At 42.6% G+C, this 13148-nt stretch overlaps 1 protein-coding gene across 1 annotated transcript in view; it reads right to left on the reverse strand.

Moving 5' to 3' along the window:
• Positions 1 to 13148, reverse strand: part of DNAH10 (dynein axonemal heavy chain 10) — a 147016-nt gene that overhangs the window by 107435 nt on the left and 26433 nt on the right. The window contains exons 10-15 of the mRNA XM_082667915.1: positions 11065 to 11254; positions 7862 to 8032; positions 5974 to 6150; positions 5036 to 5161; positions 3984 to 4156; positions 3236 to 3387 (exon numbers count right to left, since the gene is read on the reverse strand). Of these exons, the coding sequence (XP_082524041.1) occupies positions 3236 to 3387; positions 3984 to 4156; positions 5036 to 5161; positions 5974 to 6150; positions 7862 to 8032; positions 11065 to 11254 (989 nt within the window). The remainder of the gene's footprint in view (positions 1 to 3235; positions 3388 to 3983; positions 4157 to 5035; positions 5162 to 5973; positions 6151 to 7861; positions 8033 to 11064; positions 11255 to 13148) is intronic.

Here is a 13148-nt window from a genome sequence, read left to right on the forward strand (position 1 = left end):
AGTGCTGACAGGGAAATTAATAGCACCAAATGCATACATTAGAAAAGAGGAAAGATCTCAAATCAATGATCTAAGTTCCCACCTCAAGAACCTTGAAAAAGAAGAGTAAGATAAATCCAAAGCAAGCAGAAGGAAATAATAAAGATAAGCAGAAATCAGTAAAATTAAACACAGAAAAACAACAGATAAAATCAATGAAACAAAGAGCTCCAGTAAAACTGACTAGTCTCTAGCAGGACTGAAAAGAAAAAAAGAGAAGACACAAATTAACCATATCCAGAATTAAATAGGAGGGATCACTAAAGATGTACAGTCTTTAAAAAGATAATAAGGGAGCAACAAGAACAACTCTGCACAATAAATCTGACAACTTAGATGAAATGCACCACTTCTTTGAAAAGCACAAGCTACACAACTCACCCAATAACTTGAATAGTCCTATAACTATTAAGGAAACTGAATCTGTAATTTTAAAACAAACAAAAAAAAGAAGAACAAAGAAAAGAAATCACTACACAAAAACCTGCACATGAACATTTTTAGCTTTATTCATAATTGCCAAAATGTGGAAGCAACCAAGATGTTCTTCAACAGGTGAACAGATAAACTACAGTACAGCCACACAATGGAATATTATTTGGTAATAAAAAGAAATGCACAATTATATGGAGGAACCTTAAATTTTATTGCTAAGTGAAAGAACCCAGTCTGAAAAGGCTGCACACTGTATGATTCTAATTATATGACATTCTGGAAAAGGCAAAACTATAGAGAGAATAAAAAGATCAGTGGTTACCAGTCTACCCAATTTCAAGACTTACTCTGTACCCACAATAATTAAGGCTTCAAGGCTCTGTGATATTCGCAGAGGGACAGACACATAGATCAATGGAACAGAATAGAGAACGCAGAAATAGACCCATACAAATACACTCAACTAGTTTTTGACAAAGGTGTAAAAGTGATTTAACGGAAAAAGTTAGCCTTTCCAACAAACAATGCTACAACAATTGGAAAAAAAATGAACTGCAACTTAAGTCTCTCACTTTGTACCAAAAAAAAAAAAAAAAATCAAGATTGATCACAGTCTTAACTGTAAAACATAAAATTATAAAATATTTAGAAAAAATAGAAAACTTTTGGGATCTAGGGCTAGGCAAAGAGTCCCTAGACTTGACACCAAAATCATGATCCATAAAAGGAAAAACTGATAAATAGGACTTCATCAAAATAGCTCTGCAAAAGATGCTATTAGGAGAATGAAAAGACAAGCTACAGAGTGGGAGAAAGTATTTCCAAACCACATATCCAATAAAGGACTAGTATCTACAATATATAAAGAACTCTCAAAGATCAACAGTAAAAAAGCAAGTGATACAATTAGAAAATGGGCAAAAGAACAAAAAAAAGACATTACACCAGAGAGGATATATAAAGGCAAACAAACACATCATTAGCCATTACAGAAAAATGCAAATCAAAACCACAATAAGCTATCATTACACAGCTATCAGATGGCTAAATTTTTAAAAATAGTGACAATACCAAAGGCTGGCCAAGATCTAGAGACAGTGAAATGAATATTGCTGGTGAGAATGTAAAATGGTACAGCCACTCTGGACAACACTATGACATTAAAAAAAAAAAAAGACTAAACAAACAACTAATGAATATAACAAAAAAGAAGCAGACTCACAGATATAGAGAACAACCTAGTAGTTACCAGAGGGATAGGGAAATGGGGAGGGGCAATATAGGTAGGGGATCAAGAGGTACCAACTATTATGTATAAATTAAGCTACAAGGATATATTCTACAACACAGGGAACACAGCCAATATTTTATAATAACTATAAATGGAGTATAACATTTAAAAATTGTGAATCACTATACTGTATACTATACTGTATATATAACTTATATAACATTGTACATCAACTATTCTTCAGTTTTTTTAATTAAAAAATAAAAAAGACTAAACACACAAGTACCACACAACCCTGGGCATTTATCCCAGAGAAATGAAGACTCATGTTCACATAAAACCCTGTACACAAGTGATTCTACAGCACAAATGTATATTCATAATAGTTAAACCTGGAAACAACCTATATATTCTCTAGGATATCTAGGTGAATGGTGAAACAAACATTGATACCATACTGTTTTTTATTCACTGATAAAAAAGAACAAACTGTTGAAACAGGCAAGAACTTGGAAAAATCTCCAGAGAATTGTGCTGGGTGAGAAAAGCCAACACCAAAAGGGTCATATAATATTTTATGTAACACTCTTAAAATGACAAAATTATAGAAACAGGAAACAGATTAGTGGCTGCCAGGGGTTCAGTAGAGGATGGGGATAGGAGGGAAGTGGGTGTGACTTTAAAAGGGCGACATGAGGAATCACTGTGGTGTGGAAATGTTCTGTGTCTTGACTATATCGATGTAAAAATCTGGGCTGTGGTTTGCACTACAGTTTTGCAGAAGTTGCTGTTGGCGGAAAACCAGGCAAAGGGTACCCAGGATCTGTCTGCATTAATTCTTGCAACTGCGTGTGACTCTGTAATTATCTCGAAATTAAAATTTCAATTTTAGGGCTTCCCTGGTGGCTCAGTGGTTAAGAATCCGCCTGCCAATGCAAGGGACACGGGTTCAAGCGCTGGCCTGGGAAGATCCCACATGCCGTGGAGCAACTAAGCCCATGTGCCACAACTGCTGAGCCTGCGCTCTAGAGCCCGCGAGCCACAACTACTGAGCCCGCGTGCCACAACTACTTAAGCCCGTGCACCTAGAGCCCGTGCTCTGCAACAAGAGAAGCCACCGCAGTGAGAAGCCCGCGCACTGCGATGAAGAGTAGCCCCCGCTCGCTGCAACTAGAGAACGCCTGCGTGCAGCAACGAAGACCCAATGCAGCCAAAAGTAAATTAATTAATTAATTTTTTTAAAAAAAATTTCAGTTTTAAGGGAAAAAAGTAAAAGTCACTTTATTTTTGGAGGAGAAAGCTCTGGGTCAGTCGAATGTCAAAACGGCACCCTGTCTACTCACCTTCACCCCTAACTAAAGCCTCGAGATGGATTCCATGTTCCACAAAGTGTACTTTACTGATGCTGAAAACGTATTTGTTAACCATATCTACATATATAGAAAAATTATAATTCAACTAAGACAATCTAAAAGAATGATTTTTTATATCCCAAAGTCTAAAAGGCAATAGATAGATGAATTATATTACCTAGTGAGTTCCAGTTTAACCTCTTATATCCAGACCTAAACACTCTTACTAATTCCTGGGAACGGTCGTCAAGGAGAAGAGCCTCTGCCTCATTTAAGGTTCCAATGAGCACGTGATAATGATCCAACATACGTTGTATCCCATCCGTGTACCTGCACATTACAGGAAAGTCACTGATGTGAGAAAAATACAATGGAGCTCATAAAAAGATTAATAACCTTACAGGTAGGATACAAAAGACCATTAACCAGACTAAAAATTTTAAAGAATGCCACTCTTCCCACTAACTTTCTTTTTGGAAAATATTGGTTACTTTTTATTTAAAAATGTTACTTACAGGGAACTCTACTCAATACTCTGTAATGACCTACATGGGAAAAGAATCTAAAGAAGAGTGGATATATGTATATGTGGAACTGATTCACTTTGCTGTACCCCTGACACTAACACAACACTGTAAATGAACTATACTCCAGTAAAAATTAATTTAAAAAATGAAAAAGTGAAAATGTTATTTAGGTTAACATGAAATAGATTTATCGTTGTTATTTTTAGATGAATGAATAGACACATATTTTAAACATTTCTTAGTTTTTATTTCTAATTGGCAAATATTGGCGGTTATAAAATCCACAAAAATGAAAGCTCTGGCATGGGTAGGGGGCGTGTTTTCAATAATTTTGAAGAGCGCAAAGGGGTCCCAAGACAAAAAATGTTTACTGTTGATTTAAGAGAAGAATCTTCTTACCTAAGAAATTTGTCTTCCTGGAGGGCAACACTCTTTGCTAATTCCGGGACAGGGAACCCCAGCTGTTCCAGGTACTTTGCTTCATTAATAATCTCCCTGAGAGCAGGTGAAAAGTTGATTGCAAAACCAACCCCCCTGTCAGAGTTCTGGGCTTCATCACCAGCAGCAGAAGTCTGTGGGAGAAACGGTGTTTTTACAAAACATCGTGGGAAGGGCGGTCCAAGAAGCAATTAGATCAACGCAACCCAAGTTAAACGTGAATTTGAAAAAGATCAATGGTCTGCCCTGACAGACTGGGGAGCTGGCCAGAACTAGCTAGAATTCATATTTTGTTTGGTGAACAGAGTTTTTAAAGAATTCGATTTAGTCACCCACGTTCGAAATTTGGGCAACGGAAGGTAAAAATCCAGAAATCTGGTTTCCCTTGAAAAATTGGAAAAGCTGATGATAAATGGCAAAGAACAGACTGAAGCTGGGTAGCAGCTGCCCCTTTTGAATAGGACACAAGGTGTCCAGTTCCTGACAGGCCCTACCTGGCCTCTTCACTCCTTTTAGTACCGAAGACCGAAAACCGCCAGGCCCAGGTCTTCCCTTGAACCTCCTAGCTAGTGTTTATTTACTGAGCAATTGCTATGTGCCGGACCCTGTGCTAAAGATGCGGCTGAATCATGGGAAGTGACATTTTTCTGTAGGTTAAAAATGATCAACTGTCAGCTGTTTCATATACGGTTCAACTAATACTTTGCATGTTTCTGATCCAACTCATTTTACAAACTGGGTCACTGGAGCTCAGAGTTAAGCCACTTGCCCAAGGAGTCAGGAGGGCTGCCTAACCCCAGCGTGTTCCCTGACGGTGACATTTTGCTTCCTCCATCTATTCTCTTTCTGCCTCTCTTCTTCTCCCGGGTCAGCCTCTGCCCTTCTGTGCCTTTGATTTTGGAAATACCTCGCAACTTCATGAGAGTCAACACATCAGATCTCAAGGAAATAGTAGTCACCACCACATTACGAGGCCGCCCCGGAATCTAGGACGCGGATCTAGAAAGACACACCTTAGCGAGCAGACTCTTCCTCATGAGAGTCGGCAGGACCTGTTCTGTCGTCTCTTTCCACTGCTTATACTTTTCATCTTCGTAGCCTTTCATTGTCCTACCCACTTCCAGATATTTTTGCTTTACCTACCAAAGAAGTCAGGCAACGGTCATTTTGTCATTGAAAATAACATTTTTTTTGTCTCTCTTTAAAAAAAAAAATTATGAGTTAACACATTTTGCAAAAGAAAGCAGGCAGATTTGCACAAACGTTGGAGGGGTGGTCTGCCATGGTAGGGCTTGAAATCTAGGCTGAGTAACTGGGCTCACAGACCTCAGCCCGTGGGTTTGCTGCAGCCCAGGAGCTAAGAATGAAGGAACTCAAAAAGAACAACAGTGCTTCATGACGTGTAACAAGCATACGAAATGCAAATTTCAGCGTCCATAGTGATGTTTTATTGGAACATAGTCACACCTGTTTGTTTACGTGTTATCGATGGTCACTTTCTTGCTACAAAGGCAGAGTTGAGTAGTTGCAACAGGGGCCATCCGACCCTCAAATGCCTAAAATACTTACTCTTGGACCATAAAAGAAAAGGTTTCCCACCCCCTGTGATATAACAGACAAAAATGCATGGGTGGGGGAGGGAGAGTATTATCGGAAAGTTGCTGGTCACCCTCTGGAGAGGCTGAAGATCAAGGTCAAGGGGAAGTCATGTGACTGCCACCTGGAAGATGTCACAGGTAGGTATGGAGATGTGGTCCCCAGGGACCACAGAAAAGACCTTCTAAATTGCAGACATGGATTTGAAATTGAGCTGTTTTTACGCAGGCAACTCTGCGTAGCCCACTCCATGCCGGCAGCCACCTGGACTGAAGGATCAGCGCCCAGGGAGGCCGCCCATCTAGAATTGAACCATGAAATACAAAAGGGGACATTTCCAGCAGAAGCAACGTACTTCTCGTCCTCTATCACTGTCCAAGATCTCCTCTACTTCTTGAAATCTGAGGATGGTGTGCTTAATCCGGAAGAACAGGGACCGTTCCCAGTAGATGGCACCTGCGACGGGCGGGTGATTCTTATACAGCGGTGGGTTGTCAAGGTTCTGAACAAAGATTTTGTTAACAATGTCAATCTGCAAAGCAATCAAACGTATTCTGTAAGTGATAAGCATCAGTCTGTGAGCCAAGAAAAGATTGAACTTGAGACTTGTATCTTTAAAGACATGAACATGGAACGTCAAGAAATAGTCTGAGGTGCAGAACAGGGTTTTTACTACTTATCATTTACTACGTTTCCCTATGCTCTGTAGGAACTTTTTTGTTTGGTTTAAAACATGCAATGATCCAGGCTTCCCTGGTGGCGCCGTGGTTGAGAGTTCACCTGCCGATGCAGTGGACACGGGTTCGTGCCCCGGTCGGGGAAGATCCCACATGCCGCGGAGCGGCTGGGCCCGTGAGCCATGGCCGCTGAGCCTGCGCATCCGGAGCCTGTGCCCCGCAACGGGAGAGGCCACAACGGTGAGAGGCCCGTGTACCAAAAAAAAAAAAAACATGCAATGATCCAAACTGCCTTATACTTATAGACTGTGTACAATCATTTGACCAACCTATTGGAAATTCTGAAATCTGTTCTAGACATGATTGGTGGCCAGACCTGCATTGTGTGTGTGTGTGTGTGTGTGTGTATGTGCAGGTGCCACTGAGGTTTTATAATTATCTATCACGTAATATTTTTTAAATTGTGGTACAATATGCATGACATAAAATGTATCATCCTAACCATTTTTCAGTGGACATTTCCGTGGAATTAACTACATTCATGTTGTCGTGCATGCAGCACCATCATCCACCTCCACAACTTCTTTCATCTTGTAAACCTGAAACTCTGGGTACACATTAAACACAGTAACTCCCCATTCCTCCCTCCCTCAGCCCCTAGGAACAACCTTTCTACTTTCTGTCTCTATGACTTTGCTCTAAGTACCTCATATAAGTAGAATCATAGAGTATTTGTCTTTTTATGATTGGCTTCTTTCAATTAACACAAAGCCCTCAAGGTTCATCCATGGTGTAGCATATGGCAGAATTTCCTTCCTTTTTAAAGCTGTATAATATTCCATTGTAGGGACAGACCACATTTTGTTTACCCATTCATCTATCGATGGACCCTTGGGTGATGTCCAGCTTTTTGCCGTTGTGAATAGTGCTGCTACGAACATTGATAATCAAATATCTCTTCGAGACTCTGCTTTCAATTCTTTTGGGTATATACACAAAATGGGATTGCTGGATCATATGGTCTGGGCTTGCATTTTAAAATAAGTATTTCGCACTCTTATGTGAGTAATTAGGTGTCAGAGGCAAAACGATACCTGCCCCATTAACGGTCCTGATCCATTCCTGACAAAGAGGAATTAGGTAGCAGATGGAGTTAAGGTGGCCAGTCAGCTGACCTTAAAATAAGGAGATTATCCCGGATTATCTGGGTGGGTCCATTGTATGTATAACAAGGGTCCTTACAACAGGAATGTGTATGTGAACACACCCGTGACCTTCACACATGGGTAGCTGTGACTACTACACTGTTGTTACTGTGATTATGCCTATGACTAACTCACTCAGGGTCCATCACAACGTGAGGCATACAATATTGTACTTCATAAATTCTTACTGAATTTCTCCACTAAACAAACAAACCCACTTCGTTTCGGTTATACGACATGCTTATTTGGGAAAAGTGCAGTTTCTCTGAATTTAGATGAGAAAGACAACAGTGTGATCCAACTGTTTACATTTTGCCAAGTGTATTTTTACTGCTACAGCAGCCATAGATTTTTCAGTTACCTCTTTACAGTACTGTGCAAGAATATCATTAAATTTCCTCATCATTTGTCGATTAATGGCCTCCCGTGAACGAATATGCTTAAATTTTAAAAGCATGTCAAATGCTGCTTCAGCTGATCGAAGAGTCTTAAAAGATTCGTCAATAAAATTTTTTGCTTCTTTCTCAATAACCTGCCAAGCAAACAAACAAAAAAAAGCCCAGAAAAAAACCCTTATGACCCTGTAATTACCCCACAAAAATAACAAATTACCTCACAAAATACCAAATCAGTGCCTTGAGAAGGATTTCCATTGTGCTTTGGTGGAAGCTGAGACCTAGTTAAAAATGGCAGACTGGGGGCTTCCCTGGTGGTCCAGTGGGTGAGACTCCGTGCTCCCAATGCAGCGGGCCCAGGTTCGATCCCTGGTCGGGGAACTGGATCCCGCATGCATGCCACAGCCAGGAGTTTGCATGCCGCAACTAAGGGTTCACATGCCACAACTAAGAAGCATGCATGCCACAACTAAGAAGTCCGCATGCCGCAGTGAAGATCCCCCATGCCACAACTAAGACCCAGCGTAACCTAAATAAATAAATATTAAAAGAAAAAAATGGCAGACCGGCTGCATTGGTTTTCTGCTCTCTCTCCTCCACTAGTTCAAAATGATAGAAAAGGGAATCTTTAAAGTATTAACTCATATAGACAAAGAAACGGGAGAGGAGATAGTTCAGGAATTTTTGGAAGGAGAGTAACTAACTTTACAGAAGGCAGAGAATTACTACCTAACACTGGCAATGCGTGGGGGAGGCGGGGGGCACCTGTTTGTCCCATGGAAACCTCTGGGAGGCTGAGCATTGGAAGGCACCAGGCACCAGGAAGGGGAGGGGCAAACAGAGGATCCCTTCTCCACCCCACACAGCCAGGCCACTCAGTACACATAATCTGTATCTCCATCCCCAGCCCACCCTATGCAGAGTGGAAGGTTAATTCTAGAAAAATTAAATCAGAGTGATATCAGACTTCTAATAACACTGGAAACTAGAAACCGATAAAGAACATCTTCAAATTTCTGAAGAAAAGTTATTTTCTACCTTGAACTCTATACCTACTATTTCAGAATTCACACATGCAAGGCTCAAAAAAAAATGCATGTCCCATGAAACCTTTCTCAGGAAGCTACTAAAAAATGCACTCCAGCAAAACAACAGAGCAAACAAGGAGAGGGGAAGCTGTGAACTCTAGAAAGTAGGATCCAACACAGATGACAGAAGATAGGAAGTCCTAGGGCAACTGCTTCACAACAGGTCTGAGGAGCAAACAATCTAGACTGGAGCAGAAAGACAGCAAGCTCTGGAAGAAAGGTCTCTGGAAAAATAATAGCACTGATATGTCTCAGCAGATGGAACCCACTATTGATAGGTGTGTGAAAAAGATGTTAGGGCAGTTGGAAAAATTAACAGTGTATATGTAACTAACCAAGCAAATGCAAATAAAAGCAATGATTAACTCCAGGAAAAATGAAGGGTTGGACAAGAAAGGTTGTATGGTGGGACTTCCCTAGTGGCGCAGTGGTTAAGAATCCACCTGCCAATGCAGGGGACATGGGTTTGATCCCTGGTCCGGGAAGATCCCACATGCTGAGGAGCAACTAAGCCCGTGTGCCACAACTACTGAAGCCCATGCACTTGAGCCTGTGCTCCGCAACAAGAGAAGTCACTGCAGTGAGAAGCCTGAGCACCACAATGAAGAGGAGCTCCCTTTCACCGCAACTAGAGAAAGTCCACGCGCAGCAACGAAGACCCAACACAGCCAAAAACAAAATAAATAAAAATTTTAAAAATAAAAATAAACAAATAAACATTAAAAAAGAAAAGAAAGGTTGCATGGTTATGATGGGCTTCTTGGCTCAGCAGTGAAAATATCTGCATAGACATAATGAGTAAATGCTGAACATTAATGTAACCAAAAGTTATTTAAAACTGTGTTAGGGCTTCCCTGATGGTGCAGTGCTTAGGAATCTGCCTGCCAATGCAGGGGACACGGGTTTGAGCCCTGGTCCGGGAAGATCCCACATGCCGCGGAGCAACTAAGCCCGTGCGCCACAACGACAGAGCCTGAGCTCTAGAGCCCATGAGCCACAACTACTGAGCCCGCGAGCCACAACTACTGAAGCCCCCGCGCCTAGAGCCCGTGCTCCACAACAGGAGAAGCCACTGCAATGAGAAGCCCACGCACCGCAACGAGAGAAAGCCCGCACGCAGCAACGAAGACTCAAAAATAAAATAAAATTAAATAAATAAATTTTAAATAAATTTTAAAATAAAAATAAATAAAATTTAAAAAGCTGCCTGCCAGGGCTGACTGTGCTGTTTCTGCACGTAGCCCCCTCCTCCATCTATAAAAGCTCTTGCCCACTGACCCTCAGTCGGGGGGAGTTGGCCTTTGGACAGGAGTCCGCCCCCACCCCTGGTCGCCAGCAGCCAAAATAAAGCAAACTTTCCTTTCCACCAACCTTGCCTCTTTATCGGCTTTTGCGCAGTGAGCAGAGGATCCCACTTTCAGTTACAATATGAAAGATGCTCCGGGGTTATCAAAACACTTACTTGAAACATAAAATGGGGATGCTACTGATGGTGTACCGCACAGGAGGCCGAAAAGGTGAGTGTGGTGGGCCATCCTGTCTGTGCCGTATGCAGGGAGGTCGTATTCTCTCTGACTGGCCCTGACTCACACACACCTAGGGCCACAAGCTCTTATACCACCTCCCCACCTCCTCTCCTTCCCTAGCTCTGATCCATCTACGCTGCAGCCAGAAAAACCCTCTTCGGTATAAGTCTGATGACATCCCTGCCTTGGTGAACAACCTTCAATGGCTCCCTACTGCTTACTAAATTAAGTCCCATTCTTCACCCCGGCCGCTCTACATCCTCTCCAGTTATACACCCAACCCACCTTGGTAGCCATTCTAGGGTGTCTAGCTCGCTTCAAACTTATTCCACCTGGGGAGTAGGGGTGGGGACAGAGGACACTGAGAAATATTCGTTTTTACCTTATGCTCTTCTGCATTGTTTCCATTTTTCACCAAAAAGCAGGTATCCCTTTTTATGATTTTTTTTTAAAAAAAACCAAAAACGCTAAACATAACTAAATAACCCAACAGATTTAATATGGAGAAAACATGGTATCCACTTCCAAAATCGAATTGAAGGATGTGTTACTTACCAGGACTTCGATCTTGAAGTCGTCCATCACGTATTTCCAGTCCTGGGAGCACTTGATGCTGAAGGGGTCAAAGGTCAGGCTTTCCATGGGGGTGACCAGGCTGTCCACCCTGCACAGCACATCGTCGATGCGCTTGGGATCCCCAGTCACTGCTTTTAGCTCTGAACCAAATATGTTGTGGAATTCCTCCCTGACCTGTCCGATCAAACAAAACATGAGGAGGTCACCACTTGGCTTTCTTATGCTTTTGCTCTAACGACCAGCGGGTTGCATATCTAGGTTTACCTGAGGGCAAGAATCTGGTCACACAGGTAGCCTCCTCCCTTTGGAGTACCAAAGCCTAATCCCTTTGGTACTATGCCCACTGCACAAAGGACCCATTCCAGGTGGCCTGACACAGCTTACAAAGTCTGCATGCTCAGGCCCCTACCTACTGCTTCCATGTCCTCCCATACTGCTATCCCCCTGCTGCCTGGCAGCCACCCCGGGCCTCTTTCAATTCCACGTTCCTTTCTGTCTCAAGGCCTTTGCACCTGCAGTGTGAAATGCCAGATACCTACTACTCATTATTAAATATGCCTTCATCGAGTCCGACCCTTTAGAACAGGCCATGCCCCTGTGCACACTTCCACAGCCCCCTCTAGTCTTCTTTCCTAGCACTCGCCTCAGCTGTAGCTATGCATCTGTGCGATTATTGTCTACCATGTTTCTCTTCTACTGGACTGTAAGCTCCATGAGCCATAGACTACGTACAGACGGGGCTGGCTTCATAGGTGTGGGACCCGGGCAGGCGCACAGGGCCCCAGGCTCCAGAGGGTCCCGTGCTGGGTTTAAGGCTCTGCTGTTACCGTCTTGAAATTCTCAATCATTTTATCTCTGAACTTGTGTTTTGTAAATGAAGTCTCAGGGGACAATCGGGCACATGTGTGAGCAGAGGCGATAAATGAAATCTGCGTGTGTGCTGTTCACAACATCCCACTGACATGCAGCGTGTGAGGTCCCATGAGCAGAGAATCCCGGTGGAGCCACAATGCACGAGAGTTCAGGGAGACTCAGAACGAGTACCAGTCAGCGTGTGGCAGCTACAGTGAGTAAAGGAGGACACCAACAGCTCAGAGAGGCCACCTTCTCCTTTCAAAACAGAGCTCGCTTCCAACGCAGAAAAAAAAGGCTAAGAAACATACCCGACCAAGGAACCCTACCTACCATATTGCTCCTCACCCCTGTACTTCACCGCATCGGCCAACTATTCACGCTGAAAATGATGACACAGAAGGAATGATGGAGATAGGAAAACCCACAACTCCTTTTCCTCTCAGCCTTCCTTCCCCATCAGTGAGCTGAAGCAGAGAACGCTGGTGGAACTGCACACATCAAGAAGTGAAATGAAACCAGCCGAGTTAGTCACATGAAGCATTTACATCTGCACTTAAGAGCTGCGAAATAGGGACTTCCCTGGTGGCGCAGTGGTTAAGAATCCGCCTGCCAGTGGGTTCGAGCCCTGGTCCGGGAAGATCCCACACGCCGCGGAGCAACTAAGCCCGTGTGCCACAACTACTGAGCCTGCACTCTAGAGCCCGCATGCCACAACTACTGAAGCCCACACGCCTAGAGCTCGTGCTCCGCGACAAGAGAAGCCATTGCAATGAGAAGCACGTGCACCACAACAAAGACACAATGCAGCCAAACAGAAATAAATAAATTTATTTTAAAAAAAGAAAGAGCTGCAAAATACAAACTGTGTCATTTCAGTGATTCCACACACCAGACAAATACCCTTCTCTTTGCACGTTAAGCTGACACTGCACAATATAAAGAAGAACCGTAAAATTCATGCAAATAATTTAAACGTTTAATTTTCTTTTACTTTCTTTTCTTTACTTTGCTACAGTCGTAACAAACCAACAAACAAGGCCATGCCAAGGTGAGACATGTCAGAAGGAAAAGGTTTTATATTTTAAGACTTTTAACAGCATTTTTTTCCTGCTTATTGAATAAGGAGTCAACATTTCTGTTTGCACTGGGCACTGCGGTCACAGAGCTGGCCCTGGTCTTTGCTCATCATTTCTCTAGCAGCAAGGACA

Source organism: Grampus griseus (genome assembly GCF_964374135.1).
Source record: "Grampus griseus genome assembly, chromosome: 12".
NCBI classification, from domain to species: Eukaryota; Metazoa; Chordata; class Mammalia; order Artiodactyla; family Delphinidae; genus Grampus; species Grampus griseus.